This window comes from Erigeron canadensis, chromosome 4 (assembly GCF_010389155.1).
Source record: "Erigeron canadensis isolate Cc75 chromosome 4, C_canadensis_v1, whole genome shotgun sequence".
Taxonomy (NCBI): Eukaryota; Viridiplantae; Streptophyta; class Magnoliopsida; order Asterales; family Asteraceae; genus Erigeron; species Erigeron canadensis.
Genome location: NC_057764.1, coordinates 37,930,322 through 37,952,604, shown reverse-complemented (window position 1 = coordinate 37,952,604; position 22,283 = coordinate 37,930,322). Strand labels below are relative to the sequence as shown.

At 30.6% G+C, this 22,283-nt stretch overlaps 2 protein-coding genes and 1 long non-coding RNA gene across 6 annotated transcripts; 2 read left to right on the top strand and 1 right to left on the bottom strand.

The window, feature by feature from the left end:
* Positions 1-7,550: 7,550 nt before the first annotated feature.
* LOC122598395 (nucleosome assembly protein 1;2-like) lies at positions 7,551-9,292 on the top strand. Of its 4 annotated transcripts, none has more exons than XM_043770991.1 (6): positions 7,551-7,703; positions 8,190-8,242; positions 8,355-8,448; positions 8,567-8,605; positions 8,700-8,823; positions 8,948-9,292. In XM_043770991.1, exons 2-6 carry the CDS (start codon positions 8,209-8,211, stop codon positions 9,002-9,004), a joined length of 348 nt encoding a protein of 115 aa, XP_043626926.1. In that variant the 5' UTR covers positions 7,551-7,703; positions 8,190-8,208; the 3' UTR covers positions 9,005-9,292. The 4 variants fall into 4 exon arrangements, with proteins under 4 accessions (XP_043626926.1, XP_043626928.1, XP_043626925.1 ...); XM_043770993.1 differs by having other exon boundaries at positions 7,553-7,703; positions 8,358-8,448; XM_043770990.1 differs by lacking the exon at positions 7,551-7,703 and adding an exon at positions 7,883-8,061.
* A 3,516-nt stretch (positions 9,293-12,808) lies between these two features.
* LOC122598550 lies at positions 12,809-14,081 on the top strand. The gene is made up of 3 exons (XR_006323646.1): positions 12,809-12,922; positions 12,991-13,022; positions 13,247-14,081. It is a non-coding gene; the product is annotated as an uncharacterized LOC122598550 (long non-coding RNA).
* A 1,078-nt stretch (positions 14,082-15,159) lies between these two features.
* LOC122596506 lies at positions 15,160-17,641 on the bottom strand. The gene is made up of 2 exons (XM_043769095.1): positions 17,281-17,641; positions 15,160-15,611 (listed from the first exon to the last, which is right to left on the bottom strand). The coding sequence occupies exons 1-2, from the start codon at positions 17,590-17,592 to the stop codon at positions 15,399-15,401; spliced, it is 525 nt and encodes a 174-aa protein (XP_043625030.1). The 5' UTR covers positions 17,593-17,641; the 3' UTR covers positions 15,160-15,398.
* Positions 17,642-22,283: the final 4,642 nt, after the last annotated feature.

Here is a 22,283-nt window from a genome sequence, read left to right as displayed (position 1 = left end):
TTTCATTAATCAAGTATTTAACGCACTAATTTGAATGGAACTAATGCAAGTTTTAATCTGATCAAGTCGATGATTACTATAAAAGTGAATGAGTGGTACACTTCCTTTGGTTTTCACTTTTTGTATACAAAGCAAAATGATGTTGGAAGTGAAATAAACTTAAAAATTGAGATTAAAGTGAATAAATGGTAAATTTTTGTTAGGGTTAATAGTTTGACCATTTTTATAAAAACGAGTTTGTAAAGACCTTTGAGATCGAAATACTTTGAGTAAATAAGAAAACGGTTGAAAATAATGTAAAATAGAACAAAATAATGTATAAAGCTTAACGAAATGCAAATAAAAGTAAAGACACCGGAATTTTGTTGACGAGGAAAAACCCTTGATCCAGTTAAGTGATCTTAGGTAAAAAACCCCGGGAGGATGCAATCGACCCTCCAGTTATTCTTTTATTATGATATTTGTTTATGAACAATTGATTACAACGAAATGAAAAACTAAATGAACAATGAAATGCTAATTAACTAAAGTGTTGTTGTTGATGATTGCTGAGTAAATGTTGTAGAAGTGAGAGTGCTAATGAGTGTGTTCGTCTCTTGTGCAGATCAATCTTCCTTCTATTTATAGAGCTAGACGTTGAACAATATTTCTGAAATATCCGGGATCTCCCTTGAATTACTCTTCTTCGCTGAATTGACTTGTATGACCGTTGAGAATTATTCCTCTTCAAGTAATTTTGTTTTCAATCCCGATTCTTGTGGATGAAGTGGTAGACTAGCCGTTGTTGCACGTTTTTAATATAAGACGCGTCTTTGACCTAAGTCCTGCAAATAATAGCTAATATACTAAACGTATATTCGTTAGTTCAATCATAGATCTTGAAGATATCAAAATCCTTACATATCAGGAATCATTGAATTTAACGATTATATTTACTAATATAGGATCAAGGATCCTCTAATTTCATACGGTATTATAAAGTTAAAATAAAAGGACTTAAACTGTAAAATACATTCAGGATCCTAGTAGTGAAAATTCTACCCCAAACAATAGCTAATATATATTCAATAGTATAATAAGTAATATATATTCAATAAAATGATAGATAATATATATCTTACATGATATATCTTAATATCATATATATATATATATATATAAATTAATTAACTAAAAATAAATCAAATTTAATGTAAAAATATATTAATACTATTGTCCTGCGTAATACGCGAGAAAAATATATAATCATTGAGAAGTTAGCGTTTTATAATATCATAAATTGATAAATATAAATAATTAAAAGTTGTTGAAAATTTATGATCACAAATTGTCTCATGACGTTTTTAAAACTTAAATGTACCAAATAATAACGTTATTAAGTCTATTCTATATGACTATATTAAAATTATATTTTAGAGCAATTAGGAGTTAAAGAAGATTTTAGAGTTATATAATATAAAATGTTTAGAAATTTAAAATATTATATTATTTTATTTTATTAATAATTTGAACTCTTTACACATAATATAGATGGAAAGCTTAATATTTATTTGATTTTGTTTCATGTATGAAAACAAAATTAATAATTTACAATCTAAAATTAGAAACAACTTAAATGCTATATTTGTAAGAAGATACATCATAAATTCGTTTATTTTAATAAAGTATAAAACTAATGTTGTATTTTTTTAATAATAAAATTAAATATAACATTATCATTTTAATCTAAGGGTCATAATTAAAAGTTATAATTTATCTAACAGTTCATGTTTCTCCATAAAATAATTTAAGCAACACATATTAATTTAGAAAACACATGCAAATATTGTATAAAAAAATTATAACAGATAAAATACAATATATGGGTTCAATGTTATAAAATTATATTCTTTTAATTTAATATTGTGTTTATTATAATAATTTTTTAACACACTTTTACTATAATTATTACTATAATTCATAATTCAAGTTATTTAATTGTATTTATTTTAAAATAACCTAACTTAATCGACATACTTAACAACTTAATTTAAGAAAATCGAGAGATGTAATTGGTCATTGAGGTTAAGTTATAGTATATATTAAATTTATGTATGTGTCAAATACATAATTTGTTTATGACATTTTTAAAATAAGATGAACTCTTAAATATGAAAAGTTAAATGTGAAAGTCACAGTGGCCCGTGGGAACAATGTTAAGTTATTTAACTGATATGATTCTAGACTCTAGCTGAAGGTTTACAACTCGTCACACTTATAATGATTTATTTGTTAGATAGTGTAATATAACTAACGTGATTTAAGGGCTATAAATTATTGATTGAAATCTATCCAACAGTCTATTTTTTTAAGGATAATTTTAAGTACTCTCTTTTATATTATTTGTTTTTTTTAAAACATTAAAACCTTTATTGCATGCACGAACTTTGTAAAAATGTTCAAATTATGTTATTAACTATGACCTACCAATCAAAAACTTGTACGTGACAACTCATATGAGGTGCCACGTATACCATGTTACATGATTTGAACATTTTTATTAAGTTCGTAAATACAATAGAGGTTCTTGATAGTCCGTGCACACTATAACTTTTTGGTATTAATTACATATATTTCAGGGCACTTGTTCCTATATTATTATTATATATTATACAAGGTTTTTTACCCGCATGATGTACGGATATCAAGTTTATTTTATAAAAGTTTTAATATTGACATTGAAATCAATAATATATATGATGTTAAACATTTAAATACCAAAAAAAATTTAAACTTAGTTGAACATATTTAGAAACCTAATGGTGTTGTGTTACTTGGATAATGAAAATTAGTTTAAATGAGATTAATAGTATTTTGTGGCTGCATATTTGCTCTAAATATCGTATTTGATCAGGTATATTGTAATTACAACTCATGTTTTTATTAAAACAATTGCTACCCGTGAAAGAAATGAACCGGCATAACCCGTAACTTCAATGAATCGAATTGTAATATCATTATATCTAGTTAGAAATAGTTAAATTCCTACAATGAAACTATTTTGATAATATACGATTTGATAAAATAAATCCAAGATCAAAAAAGTTAGATAAAGAATATTGCCAAGTTAGATAAAGAATATTGCCTTTACAGGGGAAAAAAAAGATATATAGAAAATTTAAACTCATATGTAAGTTTATACGGTTTTAGTATTTTTTTTTTTTGCATATGGGATTTGTTTCTTAAATATAAGGGATTTGGTTTTTTAAGTTTGTATATAAATATCTTTTTTATTTAATATTTAATGGATAAATATTGTTAAAAAATGTGATAATGACACATAGGATAAAAACTTATGTGGCAAATTTTAAAAAAAACTTTATATTGAATAGGGCTTTAAAAGGTTAAGATTCTTATTGTTTTAATAAATATATAGATGGATATTTCGATTCCTATTCTTAGTACCATTATTAAATTTCTAATTTGCCATAAAATCTTATTGAGAATATATGTTAACTTAGAATCGAACATGTTAATATATTAAAAAGCCACAAATTGTAAATATCGATAATATGGTTCGTACGTAAGGTTTTTTTTCTTAAGCTACCATATTTTTTGAATAAATTATTCCAATTTATATGTCTAAAATAATATATTTTAACTTTATTAAATACATAATTGTTATATTTGACTAATTATAAAAGTAGAAGGACTAATGTTGTGCAAACTTAATAATAAATTTGGTAATGATCTAATTTTTTTTATCTAAAGGTTGTAACTAAAAGTTTGGACTCATCTAACGGTCCTTGTTTCTCCATAAAAGAATTTAGAACATTGTTATATATAGATTGGTAGATACTAAAAGTAATTTGTCCATTCATATTTTTTTAAAATTTCAATATTGATAATGTCGTAAGTTCGTGTTCAGTGTTGAACACGGGTCCAAAATCTAGTATGTATGACTAGTTTAATTACATCTTAAATGACCACTATCTATTTTGAGATATCAAACATGTTTAGATAAAAAATAAGTAACTCTCAATGCCGTCTTCCACATGTTTTGGGTCCCGATATCGTATTTGACGGTGTTTGATATTTTGAGATATCAAACATGTTTAGATGTCACTTTTAATTGATTGATAAGGTTTTACACACTTACATAAGATGGGTCGGTTTTTGATGAGATTCTTTCTTGTTACTCGAAAAGTTGTAATTAGCATAAAAAAATTTAATTTTTTTACGGTCTTAACAGTTAAAATTTCGAGATAAATCTAATTGTGTAATTTGTGTACTCTAGATTTGCACTCTTATAATTCCACCTCTAGTATCATGCTATCAATTCTTACCAATCATATCTTTCGATTTCTTTAAATTTTCAATTTTGAGTTTTCTTGACTTTTTATTATATATATATAAATATAAATATATATATATATAGTCGACACTTTTAACTAAGATAACTATTATATTATATTATAAATTATAACTACAATTAAGATATATTTACTCCCAAAAAATAAATAACACCTTTCCATTTCTATTTGTATTGAACTACAATTATAGTTTATTCTACATATAAAAGATTGCTTAGATTAGTCTCTATCCTCCTAAAACTATAACTTGCCAACAATGATATATAATGTCTAACACATAACTACATTAGTATATACTCGATCTCAACCTCATTAATCATACGGATTTAACAACAATATGAGCCACAAATTCCGATATTAGTCAATATCTTCCTCAAACTATAACGTGCCAACGATCATATATAATGTCTAACACATAACTACATTAATATTAACCTCGATCTCAACCTCAACAATCGTACGAGATTTAACAACAATATAATCCACAAATTCCAAAACAATGATGAAAAGCTAAAGAAGGAACACAAGCTACTAATTATCAAAGATCATAACGGAACAAATAAACCAAGGAATCAGCTCACCCTTTTATGATGTCCGATACGTACAAAGCAACAAATTATATTCAAGGTATTTCTTTCATAAATTGTATCATACTTAAACTTTTTCTTAAATGCTCCACATGTAGATTGCACCGGACTAAGACTATCATATAGTAACATTCTAAGATTTGAGCAACGAGAATCTCAAAATAACAACGCAGATCAGATTCCACTTAACTATATACAACCTTTTTAAAAGAATAAAATGAATACATAAGTTGAAAATTTCAATACCACGTTACCACTACTTCGATGACTCAAATCTACATGAGTAGCTTTATCGACGTCTTCTGAGTACAAAAAAAAGTCTTTATATGACAGCAGAATTTTCAACCTCCTTAATAACCAAGTTAGCCAAGATTTTTTTCATGTTTTGATATTCCAACCTTCTGGTTCACAACCCATCCCCTTAGCAATTTTTGCCATTTCAATTCTGTCCTTGAGAGTAACAATAGATGCACTAAGAATGGCCTCTTCTTTATGAATTCTAAACTTTTCCTCTTGTTCCTTCTTAAATTCCCTAAATTCATAATTCAATTTAGCAATCTTGGTGTTTAAACCTTCAACCTCAACTAAAAGGTCATTATTTTTTGCTCTCTCAACCTTGACTACTTTTTTCTGAACTTCAATATCTAGTTCCCACTCATTTAAAGACCTCCCAAAACTAAGAATCAAATGCTCGATAGCCTAAAAATAATAAATTGACATTTTAAAAGAATACGATAAAATAATTCTGACTAAAAAAATAATGAGAAATAATTTATACCGTAGAAATATCTTTAACAAAGCTTCCAAAAGTAACATTTTCTGGTAATCTGGAAACCAGTTCGGTGAACGTGGCGGTAGCTGGAATCTCCATTAGTTTGAGAAGTTTTCTAACCTTCACAGAATGCTTATTTCTCTTTTTCTCAACCTTTTTGTTTTCATTGTCCATTTATGAAGTTATCAAGAACAGTATCAAAAACCTAAGAATAAAGAGATCAGATCTAATTATAGAATCGATAAAATTGATGGAATTAAATAGAAAAGAAAAAAAATGGATCGCAAATCGATAATAAATAACTTGCCTTTTACTCAGCGTCGCGGAAGAGAACAAAAGGAGATATAAAAGTAAAACATTTGATAAAATTTTCAGTGGCCGACAATGAACTAAAAAACTTACCTTTATTTACAATGAAATATAAGTTTTGGGGACAATTGTTTGGGGTAGAATTTCCACTACTAGGATCCTGAGTATATTTTACAGTTTAAGTCCTTTTATAATAACTTCGTAATGCTGTATGAAATTAGAGGATCCTTGATCTTGTATTGGTAAATGTAGTCCTTAAATCAATGTTATCCAGATATATAAGGATCTTGATATCTTCAAGATCTGTGATCAAACTAACGAATAGACGTCTAATATATTATATTTTATTTGCAGGAATTAGGTCAAAGACGCGTCTTATATTAAAAACGTGCCACAACGGCTAGTCTACCACTTCGTTCACAAGAATCGGGATTGAAAACAAAATTACTTGAAGAAGAATAAGTTCTCAACGGTCATGCAAGTCAAGTCAGCAAAGAAGAGTAATTCAAGGAAGATCCCGGATATTTCGGAAATACTGTTCAACGTCTAGCTCTATAAATAGAAGGAAGATTGATCTGCACAAGGGACGAACATTCTCATCTGCACTCACACCTTTACAACACTTATTCAGCAATCATCAACAACAATACTTTAGTTTATTAGCATTTCATAGTTCATTCAATTATTCATTTCATTGTAATCGATCATTCATAAACAAATATCGTAATTAAAGAATAACTGGAGGGTCGATTGCATCCTCTCGGGTTTTTTTTACCTAAGATCATTTAACTGGATCAAGGGTTTTTCCTCGTCAACAAAATTCTGGTGTCTTTACTTTTATTTGCAATTTCATTAAGCTTTTACGTTATTTTATTCTATTTTACATTATCTTTAACTATTTTCTTATTTACTCTAAGTATTTCGATCTCAAAGATCTTCTCAAACTCGTTTCTAGTACAAACTCTTAGTTTATTTATTTTTGATAAGAAAACTTTTCTTTTTATTTGAAGATCCTTGAACACCAAAACCCAACTTACAAATCTTCAGTGGATTATTAATCTAAAATCCTTTGTAGTTTAATGATCGATCACTGTTGTTCTTTGCCTCTTCCATTTAGATTACAATGCATTTCATTCTATAACTGTTTTAGGTGCTAAAAATAGGTTGTTTTGGTGCTGAAATATGATGAATTGTTGCTGTTTTTGGTGCTGAAACATTGTAATATTGCTGCTGTTTTTATGCTGAAATAGTGCAGTTTTGCTGCTGTTTTTGGTACTGAAATAGTGAAGGTTCGCTGCTGTTTTTTATGCTGCAACAGTGCACTATTGCTGCTGTTTTTGGTGCTGAAATAATTAGAATTGCTGCTGATTTGGATGCTGAAACAGTGCAGTTTTGCTGCTGTTTCGTGCTGAAATAGTGCAATCTTGCTGCTGTTTTTGCTACGGAATGCAGAATTGCTGAGGTTTTAGCTATGTTGTTTTGGTGATGAAACAGGCATTGTTTTAGTGATGCAGCATTGCTGCTGTTTTTGGTGAACGGGTTGACTGACAATTGCAGCCCCCTTATGAAAAACTTGTTGAGCCTAGTTAAGTTTTGATTGCTGAAGAGTGTTCTAAGCTTCAAGAGTTCAAGTATTCCAATGCGTGTCCAAAGTTATTACTACATCAATAGAGAAGATTGGAGGTAATGCTTAGGTTTTGCTATTATAAATGTTAAACTAGAAAAAATATATTTGTTTGACCATCTTTAAATATTTAAAAGGGTATAGTTGTCAAATTATCATTTATTATTTCTTTTCTTTTCAACTCAAGAACATAAAAAGATATATTTTCACTTCCTTTCCTTTTCATTTATGTAAAACTTAAGAACATAAATTATAAAATATGTTTTATCTCATTTTCTTTCTTTTATCTTCATTTCACTTCTTTTCTTTTCCATCAAAAATAAACTCGAGAACACAATGTAATTGATGATTGTTGGGCAGAAAACCCAACCCTAAACTACGACGTTTCTTTCCTCCTATAAGAAATAACGAACGAAGGTGCATAAATAAATATATTTTTCATTATTATCTCTTGTTTTTGTTTTTATTTAATTAATTGACAGAGGTTTTTTTTTTTTTGTTTATAATTAATTTTTGTTGTATTAAAAATAAATTGATTTTTGCAGAAAGTAAAGAAAAAGAAAAATGTCAACTGATGATAAACGAATAGCGAACAAAGGTGCATAATTTGTTTTTTTTTTTATTATATTTGAATTAATTAAATTGATGAAGGTTTAAATTAAATTAATATACATTGATTGATGATGATAATACATGAATGAATCAAAAAGCAGTGGAAGAAGAAAAAAAGAAGAAGTTTGATCCTAGAAGGGAGTTGATAAAAGTCTCATCTGCTGATTTTAAAAATCTATCCTACCAAGACAAGTAAGTGTCTGTATGCTTTTTAATAATTATTACTATTATTATTTTTATTACTTTTCCATTTTAAAATGTATAAACCTCGCCTAATTGTTGTTGCTATTATGGTTTGAATTGATTGTAGACGATATTGGGCACATGCACATTTCATGTTTATGGCAAAGTCAGTATTCTATCTTTCCTTCTTAATGTTTGTAATCTGATTTTTTTTTTTTTTAAATAATATATTCTCATTCTGAATTAATAATTCATTGTAGTTCTGTTTCGTTCAAAGCAATTGATGACCCAGACTCAGACTCTGAAGAAGGAGAAGACGATGATGATGATGAAGAAGAAGAAGAAGAAGAAAAAATAGAAGAAGAAGAATCAAAAGTACCAAAGGTACTGTTTATCTGGTAATAGATATGTACACACACATAGTATACATATATACATATTGTCTTCCGGGCTTCCGGCAACTGAGGTTTAATTTATCTATTAACGAATTGTTCGATTGATATTGTAGAAAAATGATGATGAGGGATCCGGACCAAGAGGAGCCTCTTGGAAAAAGAACAAGTGAATCCGATGATGATGGACCAAGGGCAGATTATTATAGAAACAATCTTTTGAATTGATCTGACTTTGTAGTATTTTACTTATCATCATGATTATTAGGTGCCATGGATGATATTTCTTTTTCTTTCTTTTATGGATTCGTATGTTATTAAGTAGAATTGTTTGGTATCTCTCATATAGTCATATGCGCCCTTCGTATCTTTATTTCTTTTTATATATTGTTGTCTGGTTGGCAAAAGTTGGATGGGTACCTTGGCACGCCAATAAGTGTAAGCTTTCATGTTTGACTCAACATCTTTTGTTTTCATCCCCGTCAATTTCTTATTCTGTTTTGATCCAGTCGAGCTTATAATTAGACATCAGGGTTACTTTATTTTTTATGTTCAAGTTTTTCCCCAGGCATTCATACCTCTCTTTTTCATGTTTCTTTATGGAAACATCAGTTGGTGTGGAGACGCCGACGTTAGAATGTTACTTTTGACGGTTTTGATTAATATGATACAACAAATCAAACATGAGTTTATTGGATCATTTCTTGTAGGTGTATGCACGATTGATTTATGTTTCATTAGACTTGTCCTTTTTACATGCATTGCATATGTGAAAGATTTGGCATTCCCTATTACTAGGACTTAACTTATTAAATTGTTATACAATTGAGATCCTAAGATCTGTCCCCATAAGGCCTGACCGTGGCTTTCTCTTTGCGGCTTGTCGGATGGGTTTTCTCAATGCCCCCTCTAATAATGGTATGTCAGTATGTGTATAATTGTTACTACTACTGTATTAATTACTGTACAAACAAAATTTTATTACAACTTGAGTCCTACAAAAACAAATCCTTTATTGTGTATTGCAGATTTCTGACAGTTAGTGTTCTCGGATGTTTTCCAAGGATAGGAGATATAGCATGTGTGCGAGACAGAGATGCGCCTACATTTATCTGCACATTATTTCTCGCATGTATTTGACCATTCATATTCATGGTGTATTTTGAAGTAATCTATTTCAACAATCACCCTAACTTATTGACCTAGACCCCCTTGGGAGTCTGGATGCTTATGAATACCTAAAAAGATGGCAAGTCATCTAAATTGGGTGCATCTTTTTGTTATTGTTAACCAATATTGTGCCATATTTACTGATGAGACATGATCAGAAAGTGATCGAAGAGAAGTATGATGGTGGACCTCTCGATCTTCTGTTGCCCTGTTGGAGCCAAGCATATATGCATCAGGTTGCCTATCATCTTAATACTCTCAAGGTTGTGCTCCCAATCAGTGTATTCATGCATACTTGTCGTCTACGTCTCTACGAGAGACCTGTCTACACGATGTATAGCTATTTTACTATTTATAATTGGAGTTTCTTGTATATGCCTTATTTATGAATTTTTTTCTTTCTTTCTTTCTACTAATTGCAGTTGGTTTTGGATTTTCTCCCCTAATAGCTCTGATGAAGTAAGTCATGAAGGTACCTCCATAGTTAATGGAACATCAACCTCTTGATGTTTTTGTTAATGGTAAGCTGTAAATAACTTTTAAATATAAACCTGGTGATGATGGGGGATCTGGACAAGGGCAAATATATAAATGATCTTTTGAATCGTTCTGACTACTTTCACCTTGTAGTATTTTACTTATCATCATGATTATTGAGTGCCATGAATGTTATTTCTTTTTATTTCTTATATGGAGTGGTATTTGATGAATGTTTATAATAGAACTGTTTAGTATCTCTCATATACGCCCTTTGCTTATATATCTTTATTTTTTTTACTTTTCTTGTTATATATTGCTGTGTTGTTGGCAAAAGTTGAATGAGTAAGCTTTCGTGGTACAAAAAATTGTTTGGTGTCTCTCAATAAGTGAACTTTTTTTGTTTGACCAGTCATCTTTTGTTTCCGTTCGTGTCAATTTCTTATTCTATTTTGATCTTATATTGTTAGACCTATAAAAGACTGTTGTCTGTTCTTGAAAATTCCATAACATAACTTTGACCAAACATCGATAGAGATGGTAAAATGGATGGATTTTGTAATGGGTCAAAACAGCTTATCTTTAAATGTGACCGTTATGTGTTCTTAAAAGTTCCAGGACATAATTATCCAAACATTGATAGAGATCCCTAAAATGGATGGGTTTTGTAATGGGTCAAGACAGTTTATATTCGAATGTGACTGTTGTATGTTCGTGAAAATTCCTGTTCATAATTTAACCCAACATCAATAGAGATGGTAAAATGGGTGGGTTTTGTAATGGGTCAAAACATCTTATCTTTAAATGTGACCGTTGTATGTTCTTGAAAATTTCAAAACATAATTTAACCAAACATCGATATAGATGGTGAAATAGAACTGTTTAGTATATCATATACGCCCTTTGCTTACGCCCTTTGCTTGTGCATCTTTATTGTTATTACTTTTTCTTTTTATATATTGCCGTCTTGTTGGCAAAAGTTGGATGGGGGTAAGCTTTCGTGGTACGAAAAATTGTTTGGTATCTCTCAATAAGTGTAAGCTTTTGTATATGACCCGTCATCTTTTGTTTCCGTTCCTGTCAATTTCTTATTCTGTTTTGATTAAGTCAAGCTTATAACATCAGGGTTATTTCATCTTTTTACGTTCCAAGTGTTTTCCAGTTATTAATTTCTTTTCTTTTTCATGTTTCTGTAGGATATACAGTGTGTGTTAGATGCGCCTACAAGTATCTGCACTTCATTTCTTGCAGGTATTTAACCATTCACTCTATTTATAAGTTGCTTTTGTGGTGTACATTGAAGTAATCTATTTTAACAATCTTAAAGCTCTTTTATGTTGTTTCCAAGTTTACTTGTGAGTTTGTATTCTGTGTTTGTGTTATCATGTGTATCTGTTGCAACAAAAACAAAAGAGCTTTGACCCTGTCACCCAATAAGTTTGAAGGGTATCCTTGCTCAAGAATTAGTGAAAGGGCTGCGCAGTGTTTCTAATTCTTTATTAAGATACAGTATCTCCAGTGTGCTTAGGGAGAATCAGTCTGTCCCTTTCCGTCCATAGAGGTAAATTATCAGCAAAATTAGAGGTAGCATAATGGCGGGTTGGTTGGGACACAGGTTGGTTTGAAAAGTGTGATAAAATTGTCACCTCTAGTTACAACGTATGAGTACTTCCCTTAAAACTCTGCACATCAAGCTATTCAACTTTTTAAAGAAAACTTTAGGGCAGTTAAGATATTAAGTTGTTTCTATATATACAGACATACCTCTTGGTAGATTTGGCCAATGCTTCATCAGGTGCGATAGTGCTTTTCCGTGTATGTGCTCACAACCCAACAGGTGTCGATCCCACCATTGAGCAGTGGGAGGAGATCAGGAAATTAATGAGATCAAAGGGGTTGTTGCAGCCAATGGGGTTGGTGGACCATTGGTGAGGTTTTTGACCTTGGGGTATTCCACCTGGGTTCGAGTCTCACCTCCCACATTTGTGGGGGTGGATTACTGGGTGGGGGCTCGAAAGCCTTGGGTTGCATACAGGACATTTGTGTATTTTAGGAATATGATAGTTTGCTGTTCTGAAAAAAGGGGGAAAGGGGTTGTTGTGGTTTTTGATAGAACTCAATATTTTGATTGTTTTTGATAGTTTGCTAGTGGCAGGCTCGATAGTCTTTTTACATGTTTGTTGCAAATGGTGGTGAATGATGTGCAGCCCAGAGTTATGCAAAAGAATTTGAGTTTGTATCTTCACCTGATGAAGCTTTTTTTTTAAATGTCAGAGCCAAATTTAGTTAATGATTTTTCTTTGTACGTGTTATTTCAAAGAGACGTTTAAACTAGAAGCGTATACTCCTTGATGATAAGTTTGAAGTGCGGTTAGGAATCCCAAGGGAGGCATGTACCCATGAGGGTGATAGTTATAATCTAACAGGATCAAAAGAATGCTATGGTAAGTACGCATCCATAGAACTATTAAATAGCGATACTTGCTGGATTATAATTGAAATTTTCTCTTAGATTTGTGCAGGACATCCGGAAAAAGGCTTTTGGTAAGTTTCTGACATTGTTTGATCCAAATTTGCAATAGTTTTCATTTAATTTTCATCCTCCTATATCTTGCCTTATTTTTAAGGAAATATAATTACCAAAGATGGTCTATTTCAAAGTTTTCTTCCCTTCATAAAATCCATGATTTGGTTATGGTAACCAGTAACTAGTAAGTTTCTCTTCTAGGTGTAGTTACCACTACATTGATGTTTACTGTTTTGGAAAGGTATTGATGGAGCTTGTAGAATGCAGAATTGTGATCAGTGGATAGAGTGAGTTAACCACAAAAAGACATATTAGAAGGTATCCTTTCATACATCAGTTTAGACGATAGAGATCTTGTGATAAACATTATGGATCTGAGATTAGTATGAGGATTTATTGGAAGAGTTTGGACTATGGCTGCTATCGCTAGATCTTGCTTTGTCAAAAACCTTTAAAGTGACCCTTATGAGATTCAGACTAAAAACTTTGGAAAATCCTTTCAAAGTCGTACTGGGAGATTCTACAAATTTGTATAAACTTTGGGTGAATACCTCCAAGGGTTATTGGGGTGCCAGCAGCTCACGTGTGTCATAGCTTGCCTCATCAGGTGGCATGGTCATCTGTCTACTAGATGTTCCCAATGATGTAGTTCCTAAACCACTAGATGTGCCAAATAAAGAGACATCAATTAAGAACCAGAATGGATTGATTCTTTGTAATAACGGGTCTGGGAGGCTCCATTGAACATCTATGACGTACAAGAAACTGAACACTTGGTGGTGGTTCCGTTTCAGGGATACTTGATGCACAGAGGTTATGCATTTTTCTACATGGGTTTAGATATTGATAGCATTGACAGATAGGGAACGAGAATACACAGGTATTAGACTTTTAGTGATGAGTAAATATCGTTGCTAAGCTTCAGAGCTTTGTTTAAAGCAAAGCTTGGAAGTTTTTTGTTTGTCGTGTAAATTGTTTATGAGTTTTGCTTTAAGAAAGGAAAAGTGAGTAGGGGTGATTATTTGGTAACTACTGCATCTCTGTGTAATTGACTTATTGAGTCAAAACATAATTTTTTCAAGGGTCAATGTACAAAGAAGCCACCCAATGCCACCCAAGAGATTTATCGACCACTTTTTTTTCTTTTTATTTACATCAATTTATGCCAAAATTACATCAAATGATCAAAATACATTAAAATGACAAAAGAAAAATTAAAAAAAAAAAAAATACCTTACACTTAATCATTAATTTTACACACGGTATTTTTACAATAAAGTTTCAAATTTACTCCACTCTTTAAAACAAAGATAATAAATCATTCTCCTCAACCATGTTTCTTTCTTTGAAACCTAAATCATTTCTATCCCTAAATGGATTCTATCATATGACTAAATTAAATAGATTAATAGTTATATTTCCCAAGCCTTTGAAAAGCTTCATCTTCTATCGTCTTCACTTGGTGTCTTAGTTCAGGAAAAGAAATATGTACTTGATTTAGAAGAATTCCATTAGTTGTGAAAAAGAATTCCATTAGTTGTGAAAAAAGACGGCATTTATGGACTCCACGGGGGCGGAAACGCCGACTGGAAACATTTCCCGGAGTTTACATACAAAATAATCAAATATCTTGTAGCGTCTTCACGACTGATAGATCAAACAATTCTCTATCTCGTTTGTCCATTGTTAACCAGTAAAAATTGTGTATATATTTTGCTTACTTAATGTGCAGATAATGCATGCCTGGGACATTCAAATAGCTTATATTAATTTGAGAGGCTGGAAATAAATACATTTGAGATATATTATGATGATGTTCAAAGTGTTTGACCCGTTTCATTCTCAACATGTTTGACGTGTTTCTTTTTAAGGTGAGTTTCTTACGCAACCCAAGTTGAACTTCAAGTGTTCAAATCTTCTATCTCAATGATCTGTTTCATTATCTGGTGTCCTGATCAAGAATACAAAAAAGAAAAGGTGATGAATATAAGTTGCTTAGCCCGCAGAAGTTGGGATCATGGAGCCTGAAACGAGTAATCTACCATAGGGGACGAGTTTAGTTAACAGCAGGATTAGGCCTGCATGTATAAACCAATCCTAACTAGCCAGGAAAAAGTACTGGAATTAACTGATGGGCACACGAACAACAGGCCGATGGTGTTTCTCATCAAATTTGTATACTCTGGTCTGCATGAGCAAGCTATATATATATATATACACACACTACTACTTTACACATCAAATGTGTAATAGGTTTAAAATGATAAGACTGACAAAAACTACTACACAGCATATATAGATGCAGCTTGTGGTAGCTAGCAACCTAGTTACTACAGTAATTAAAGAAAAACTGATTAAAAGGGTAATTAGAGCGAGTCACTTAGGAAAACAATTCAATAAACAACGGTTCTGCGGTCTTCTTTCCAAGCCCAACGGGGTACTGCAGTCTCCATGACGAATTCCATATCCCTACGCACTTCATCATCACCATTATAACGTACGATGAAGATATCGTCAATTTCTTGAGGAGTCTTTTGATCGATCATGAGAACGGCATCTTCAAAAAAGAGGTCATAGAGGCTATTGATGTCCAACTTGGAAGCAGCCTTAAATAATGCAAAAAGTTAATCAACAACATATACTACATACAAGCAATGAGAATAGTAATAATAATAATAATAATGCAATTTACTATTTCTTTATTGCGATACATCCAATTTATATATAAGGAAAAGTTAAATTAGGGACTCCTTATTGGACTCGTGTTTTTTTGTAACTTACATACCACCATGATCATCTCCAACCACCACCATGATTATCTCCGACCACCACCATGATTTTCCGGCGACGGGCCCACCGGAACACATGTGTAAGTTACACATGATTTTCCGGTTGGCTCGTCGCCGGAAAGTCTTAGTGTTTTTACAAAAAAGTCTTGTATATCGTAGTAGGTGACGATGGTGGTGTGTAAGTTACAAAAAACACTGAGTCCCTAATGGTCTCTAAAATAAGGAGTCCCTAATAGGCTGTTAGATACTCAAGCTTGGGTATAGAACCCCTCACATACTAATATTTATTTATATATATATAAATGTTTGAGCCCCATGTTTTTCATGGATTAAAAAAAACAAGATGGGTTCTACACCGAAATTTTTCTTGAAACAGTGATTTGGGGAGGGTGTTTTGTCAAACAAGTTTTAGAAAAAAAAAATTATAGAACAGGGTAAACCGGCTTTTGAAAAGCCGGGTTCAAAAAAGTTGGCTCGAAACCGGTATTTCAAAAGCCGGCTTCGAAAAAGGACACCCGAAACCGGCTTTTCAAAAGCCGGGTTCAGGCTTTGCAGAATGATGTGACAAGACGATGACGAGCTACAGTGGTCGAACACACAAACTTCGAAACCGGCTTTTCAAAAACCGGTTTCGAATCTTGTATATATATATATAATTCGTGGTCCAGCAATTATGACACATACAAAACTTAGAGACAGATGATGGTCCTTCTGGGTATGTGAATAAGCTTGTTATAATATATCTTTCTAAGTCATTAGACATGTACTTGTATGCTCTTGATTCATATCTTTCTCAAATTTTCATTAAGTTGAACTGTGTTAGTAGATGTGGCATTATGGGTTGATCGGGTCTTGGAACTGAACATTTTCAGGGTGGGTGGACATAAAAGGCTTTTTGTATTAACTTCGTAAATCCTTCAATTGACATGACCATTCTAGACCCATTCCTAACTCCTAAGTGAATGAGTTGATATTGCTACCCCCAGTGCGTAATTAGGTTTGTAAGCCTTTTCAACATCTGTGAGGCAAGAGCACTCTGCCATAGTTTTTGTTGGTCCATATGCTTTGAACTTTATGAAATACTCGAATCTTGTATATATATATAATTCAAAACCGGTTTTTGAAAAGTCGAGTTCGAAGTGTAGTCACATCACGGAGTCACATCACCCTCAGCCTTTTGCAGCCTTTACTGTTCGAGCCACTGTGCACCTGACAAAGCCTGAACCAGGCTTCTGAAAAGCCGGTTTCGGGTGTCCTTTTTCGAAGCCGGCTTTTGAAATACCGGTTTCGAGCCAACTTTTTTGAACCCGGCTTTTCAAAAGCCGGTTTACCCTGTTCTATAATTTTTTTTTTTGAAAACTTGTTTGACAAAACCCCTCTCCAAATCACTGTTTCAAAAAAAATTTCTTCTACACCAAGTTGGGTATCTAACAGCCCCATACTCCATACCCTCATATATATATAATGAATAAGAAAAGAAAAGTACCTCAACAAGACCAATAGCATCATGAAGATGATTTTGGCGAAAAGTGGAATCGAAATCCTTCAACTTGTCTCGGAGTAGATTTGGATCAAGGGCATGATGCTGTTTCTTGATCAGTCCACGTTTCTGACAGAAGTCCAGAGCCTTTTCAAGGATGCTGTCTTCGATTTTAAAACAAAACACGTCCGCATATCCACCGCTGTAGAAACTACCGAGATGGGGAGACTCCACGCCGTGAATCTCTTCCAGCTTTTTCAGCTTCCCGTGCACCTTAATATACGTCGGCTTCTTCTTCTCATCATCGTATGACGTCATTGTCGGATTCTGGAAAACTAATACACCAAACCCTAACCTAATTTTCTTTCAATTTGGGGGATTATTCCCTTTCTGTCGCTATATATATGTGTAACGAAATACAGTTTTGGTCCCTGTCTTATCACCTATTTGCGAGAATGGTCTAAAGTTAAAGTTCCACCATAAATATATACGAGTAATATTTTTTTATTTTTTATTTTTTTTGAAAGGTGAATATTTAGTTGTTTTTTTAATGTATCTCGAGTTAAACTTTCGAATTCAATAGATAGGTTAATTAGGGAACACATATAATGCGGCCGGAGATGAAGATGGGTATTTATTACCGTATTAGATTAGATTAGGAAATCTTTTTATTTTTGATAAGTGAATGTTCTGCACTAAGCATATCTTAAATAGCATTTTTCACCATATCATTTCCTTAATTGGAAAAATACCGTTGAAGAGAACCTACCAAGGTTCGAACTCGAGACCTTGCAGTAAACTTCCCCGGCACCCCGCCTAGTAGGTTTAATGAAACACCCTTGGCCACTGGAGTTTAACCTAGTGTTGATTAGGAAATCTATAAGATGGCAACTCGTATTAAATTTTAAAAGTTAGGATAAACGAATAGCTAATCTGTTAATTTAAATTTGGCAAATACTAAGAAAAATAGTCCATTTTTTCACAACATCATGTCACGTCATATAAATTATCTTCGCAACATCATGCAAATACTAAACTAGTATATTATAATGTAAGGGGATGTTTTTTACTTTAAAGATTGACCACCTTTCACTTTAAGTAACTTTACTCTTTTACAGATGTTAATTGAATATTATAACGAAAGTTTCAAACTATGTTGCATTTATTGGGTCCACACTAGATAACCCATAATAGTCTATCTAAATACATGACAAGATAATGGGGGACTTTTCATAATACATAGTGATAGAGTGTGTAGCAGGAAAAAAAATAAATAGATTGAAATTAAAACGGAAGGAATTATGATTTAGGTATATTTAATGTATAAACCCTGCCTAATTGTTGCTGTTACTAGATTATTAACCCGCATAATACGCGGGTGAACATATATAATTAATAACATGTCATTTTTCATACACGGGTATCAAATATTGACATTAGATTAAAAAAAGTTGTTACGATTAATGATGTTATCGTTATTTTTAAAAATATTGTATCCACTATATATAAATAACTAGTTTTATATATTAAAAATAACCTAACATATTAACGGTATAGACAAAATGCATAAAACAAAAAATTATTATGTGATACCATAAACGTTCTATATAAAATTCAGTTTTAGTAATAACGTATTCAATATTTAATTTCTAACAAAAATAAATGTGTGTATTATATTTGTTTAGTTACATAACTTATTACCTTTTGGAAAAAAAAGGTATGTATTACGCTTGAATATCGGGAGGTCTGACATAGATTGTCGTAATTTCATGTGTAACTAATATGATACATTGGTTAACCTTTAAAAAGATATTATAATAATGAAAGAACTTGAGATCTATTCCCAGCCACATATTTTCCTTCATGTCTTCCCGTTCACTTACATATATGAAAGTTACGCGATGACATTTTTGTATGCAGTGACTCCTTTTATTTACTTACACATGTGTAAACAAGTGTATCTGAATTTCAATAATAATGTTCTACACATGTGTAATAACCTTACACATGCGTAAAATGTATATTTTCGACAATGTATAGGCGTCGGTTTCACATGTGTAAGCTATGCGGTAGTAAGTTATAAAAAGTCAATCTTTACAAAAATGTCACTGTATAACTTTCACATGTGTAGTGCTATTGTACAGAAAAAAAGGGAAAGAAAAATGTATGCATGAGTATGGTTATCGCGTTATTTTTTCATAAGGGTTTTTAAATAACTCTTCTGTTAACTGACATATAATTAATTTGTATCACCATATTAATCATTTGTTTAAAGTGCAAATATAAGATGATAAACAATCCACAAATTTTATACTTTTCACATTATGATATTTATAAACTTTTGTTAGATCATATACATTTTCAAATAAAACCCAAGATGTTAAAATTAAATAATGTCATGTGTAAAAAAGAAATATAAAACCTATAATTAAAACAAAAATGTTTATTTTTAGCACAATATGAAACCTATAATTAATAAAAAAAAAATAGACTAACCATCATAGTATCACATATCACTATGTAATTCTCAATTAATATTAATGATATTTAATGGCATAATATATCCATATCCATCCTAATATATTGCGTGAGTTTTAGAAATTATAAACTTTCTCATGCAGTATAAACATTTGAACTTGTGATCATAACTTTTGTAAACAATGTGTAAACCAACTTTTTTTTTTTTGGGGAGTCGGTAAAAAAAAAAAAGTTAAATTTAAAATTCATGTTGATAAAAATTATAAAATTTATACCTTTATCAATTTAAAACCCAAGATATTGAAATTAAATAATGTCTTATGTAAATTATAAAACAAACACACTTTTAGCACAATATCAATATTAACACTAAAAAAGGAAAAAAATAAATAAATAATCATCATAATATCACATATCACTATGTATTTCTCAACCAATATTAACAATTTGTTTATGACATAATATATTATTCTCAATATATTGCATGAGTTTGTCGGTTATAAAAGTTGTAAACTTTCATATGCAGTAAGAAGATTCGAACTTGTGACCATGACTTTTACCAACTCTTCTTAGAAGAAGTTAGTAAATCAAAAAAATAAATTCAAAATTCGTATTAATAAAAATCCATACATTATCAAATTAAAAATAAATATATTTGAAATTAAATAAGTACGAACCAAATCCGTATTTTTAACAAATATAAAATACAAATAGTGATTTGAAACATAATTTAAAATATAACATTTCATAATAAAAGGTAATATATCATTGGTTGAAAACTAAAATAAAAAAGTTAAATAAAAATCAATCAACTAAGAAGGAAGAAAAAGAAAATATACAAAATGAAAAAAAGCAAGTCTATACCATTTAGACTTAGAAAACATAACAGCGAAAACAAAACTAAAATAAAATAAAATAATCAATCATAACCAAGATAATTTGTTATAAATTTAAAATATTATAATAATAATAATTTTTGAATATGAAAAAAATAAATAAAAAATAACGTGAATCAACTTTTTTCACTAGGTACTGATTACAAACAACTATGGTATTAAATAGTTTATTAAAATATTAGTTTATTTTAATTAATTATTTGGTTTACTTTTATTACGAGTAGTTAACTTCTAAAAGTTATTAATGTAGTAAAATTTTAAATAAGGAATATGAAGTCATCAAAGCAATCCAATGGTTATAATTTAGTTTTGCTTTTCATCCAATGGGTATGGTTTTTTTAAAAAAGAATTTAGGGTCCTCTTTTATTATTATTGTTACAAGTTTATTTTAATTAATTATTTGGTTTACTTTTATTACGAGTAGTTAAGTTCTAAAAGTTATTAATGTAGTAAAATTTTAAATAAGGAATATGAAGTCATCAAAGCAATCCAATGGTTATAATTTAGTATTGCATTTCATCCAACGGGTATGGTTTTTTCAAAAAAGAATTTAGGGTCCTCTTTTATTGTTATTGTTAGATGTTAGAGAGTTGCGATTGATGATATCAATATTGGGTACATGTACATTTCATGTTTAAAGCAACGTAAGTTTTTTTTTTTTTTTTTTTCATTTTTCTTAAAATATATTCTCATTTTGGCTTGATTTATTGTAGTCCTATTTTCTTTAAATCAAGAGATAACCCGTATACAACATCTTAAGGAAAAATTACCAGAAGAATAATAATAAAAAAATATCAAATATATTTTTTATTTCATAATTTATTGATAATTTATTCTTATTTTTAGTTTCGTACTCTAGTGAATTCTTAGACCTTAAAAGATGAAAATTAATCTTCATAGAACCTTCACAAATTACTAGAGCATATCATCCAATAAACATGCAATTTAATCCCTTTTTAGGTCAACTATAAAACCTCTAATATGGGTTTCTAAAAATCCAAATATGTGCGAATCACCAGAACTGATCCATATGAACATTTAACCATTTTTTAATACAAGATTGAGAAAAATGATATGACAAAAAGGTGTTTGTGATGAGAGAGATAAAAGAGTATAAAAAGAGAAAGAAAGACAAATATATGCACCATGTGCAGGGTGTTCGTGGTCTGGTTTTGACTAAATCTCAAACCAAACGAGGATTCGCGGTTTCAACATATTTTAAACCAAATCAGACCAATTGTGTTGTCTAACCGGACCAAACCAAACCATGTAAGCCGGTTCGGTTTGACCGGTTCAACGGTTTCGCGATCATTTTTTCTTTTCATTTTTATCTCCAAATAATTTTATGCATATATTCCGTATATAAATTTTTTCTTTCTTTTATTACACAAATAGATATCACGAACACTATGATCTTAACATTATTAATAAAAGAACTTATTAAGTTACAATTATATTGTGTTTTATACTAACAAAATATGAAATATTAAAGGGGATGAAGGACTCGAGGCTTATAATTTTAATATTTGAGTAAAAAAATAATGGAGTAATGAAGATAGAAAAAATAAAAGGATAAATGAAAAATAGGAAAGAATGAAAATAAAAGTAGATTTATATGATATAAATAAATGTTTA

Bases quoted from the DNA above. Each gene is read 5' to 3' on its own strand.
- LOC122598395 (XM_043770991.1), top strand. From the start codon at position 8,209: ATGTCAACTGATGATAAACGAATAGCGAACAAAG. The intron at 8,243-8,354 runs GTGCATAATTTG...TGAATCAAAAAG, and splicing joins TAAACGAATAGCGAACAAAG to CAGTGGAAGAAGAAAAAAAG. The intron at 8,824-8,947 runs GTACTGTTTATC...TTGATATTGTAG, and splicing joins AAGAATCAAAAGTACCAAAG to AAAAATGATGATGAGGGATC.
- LOC122596506 (XM_043769095.1), bottom strand. From the start codon at position 17,592: ATGACGTCATACGATGATGAGAAGAAGAAGCCGACGTATATTAAGGTG. The intron at 15,612-17,280 runs GTACTTTTCTTT...GCATTATTTAAG, and splicing joins ATGCTATTGGTCTTGTTGAG to GCTGCTTCCAAGTTGGACAT.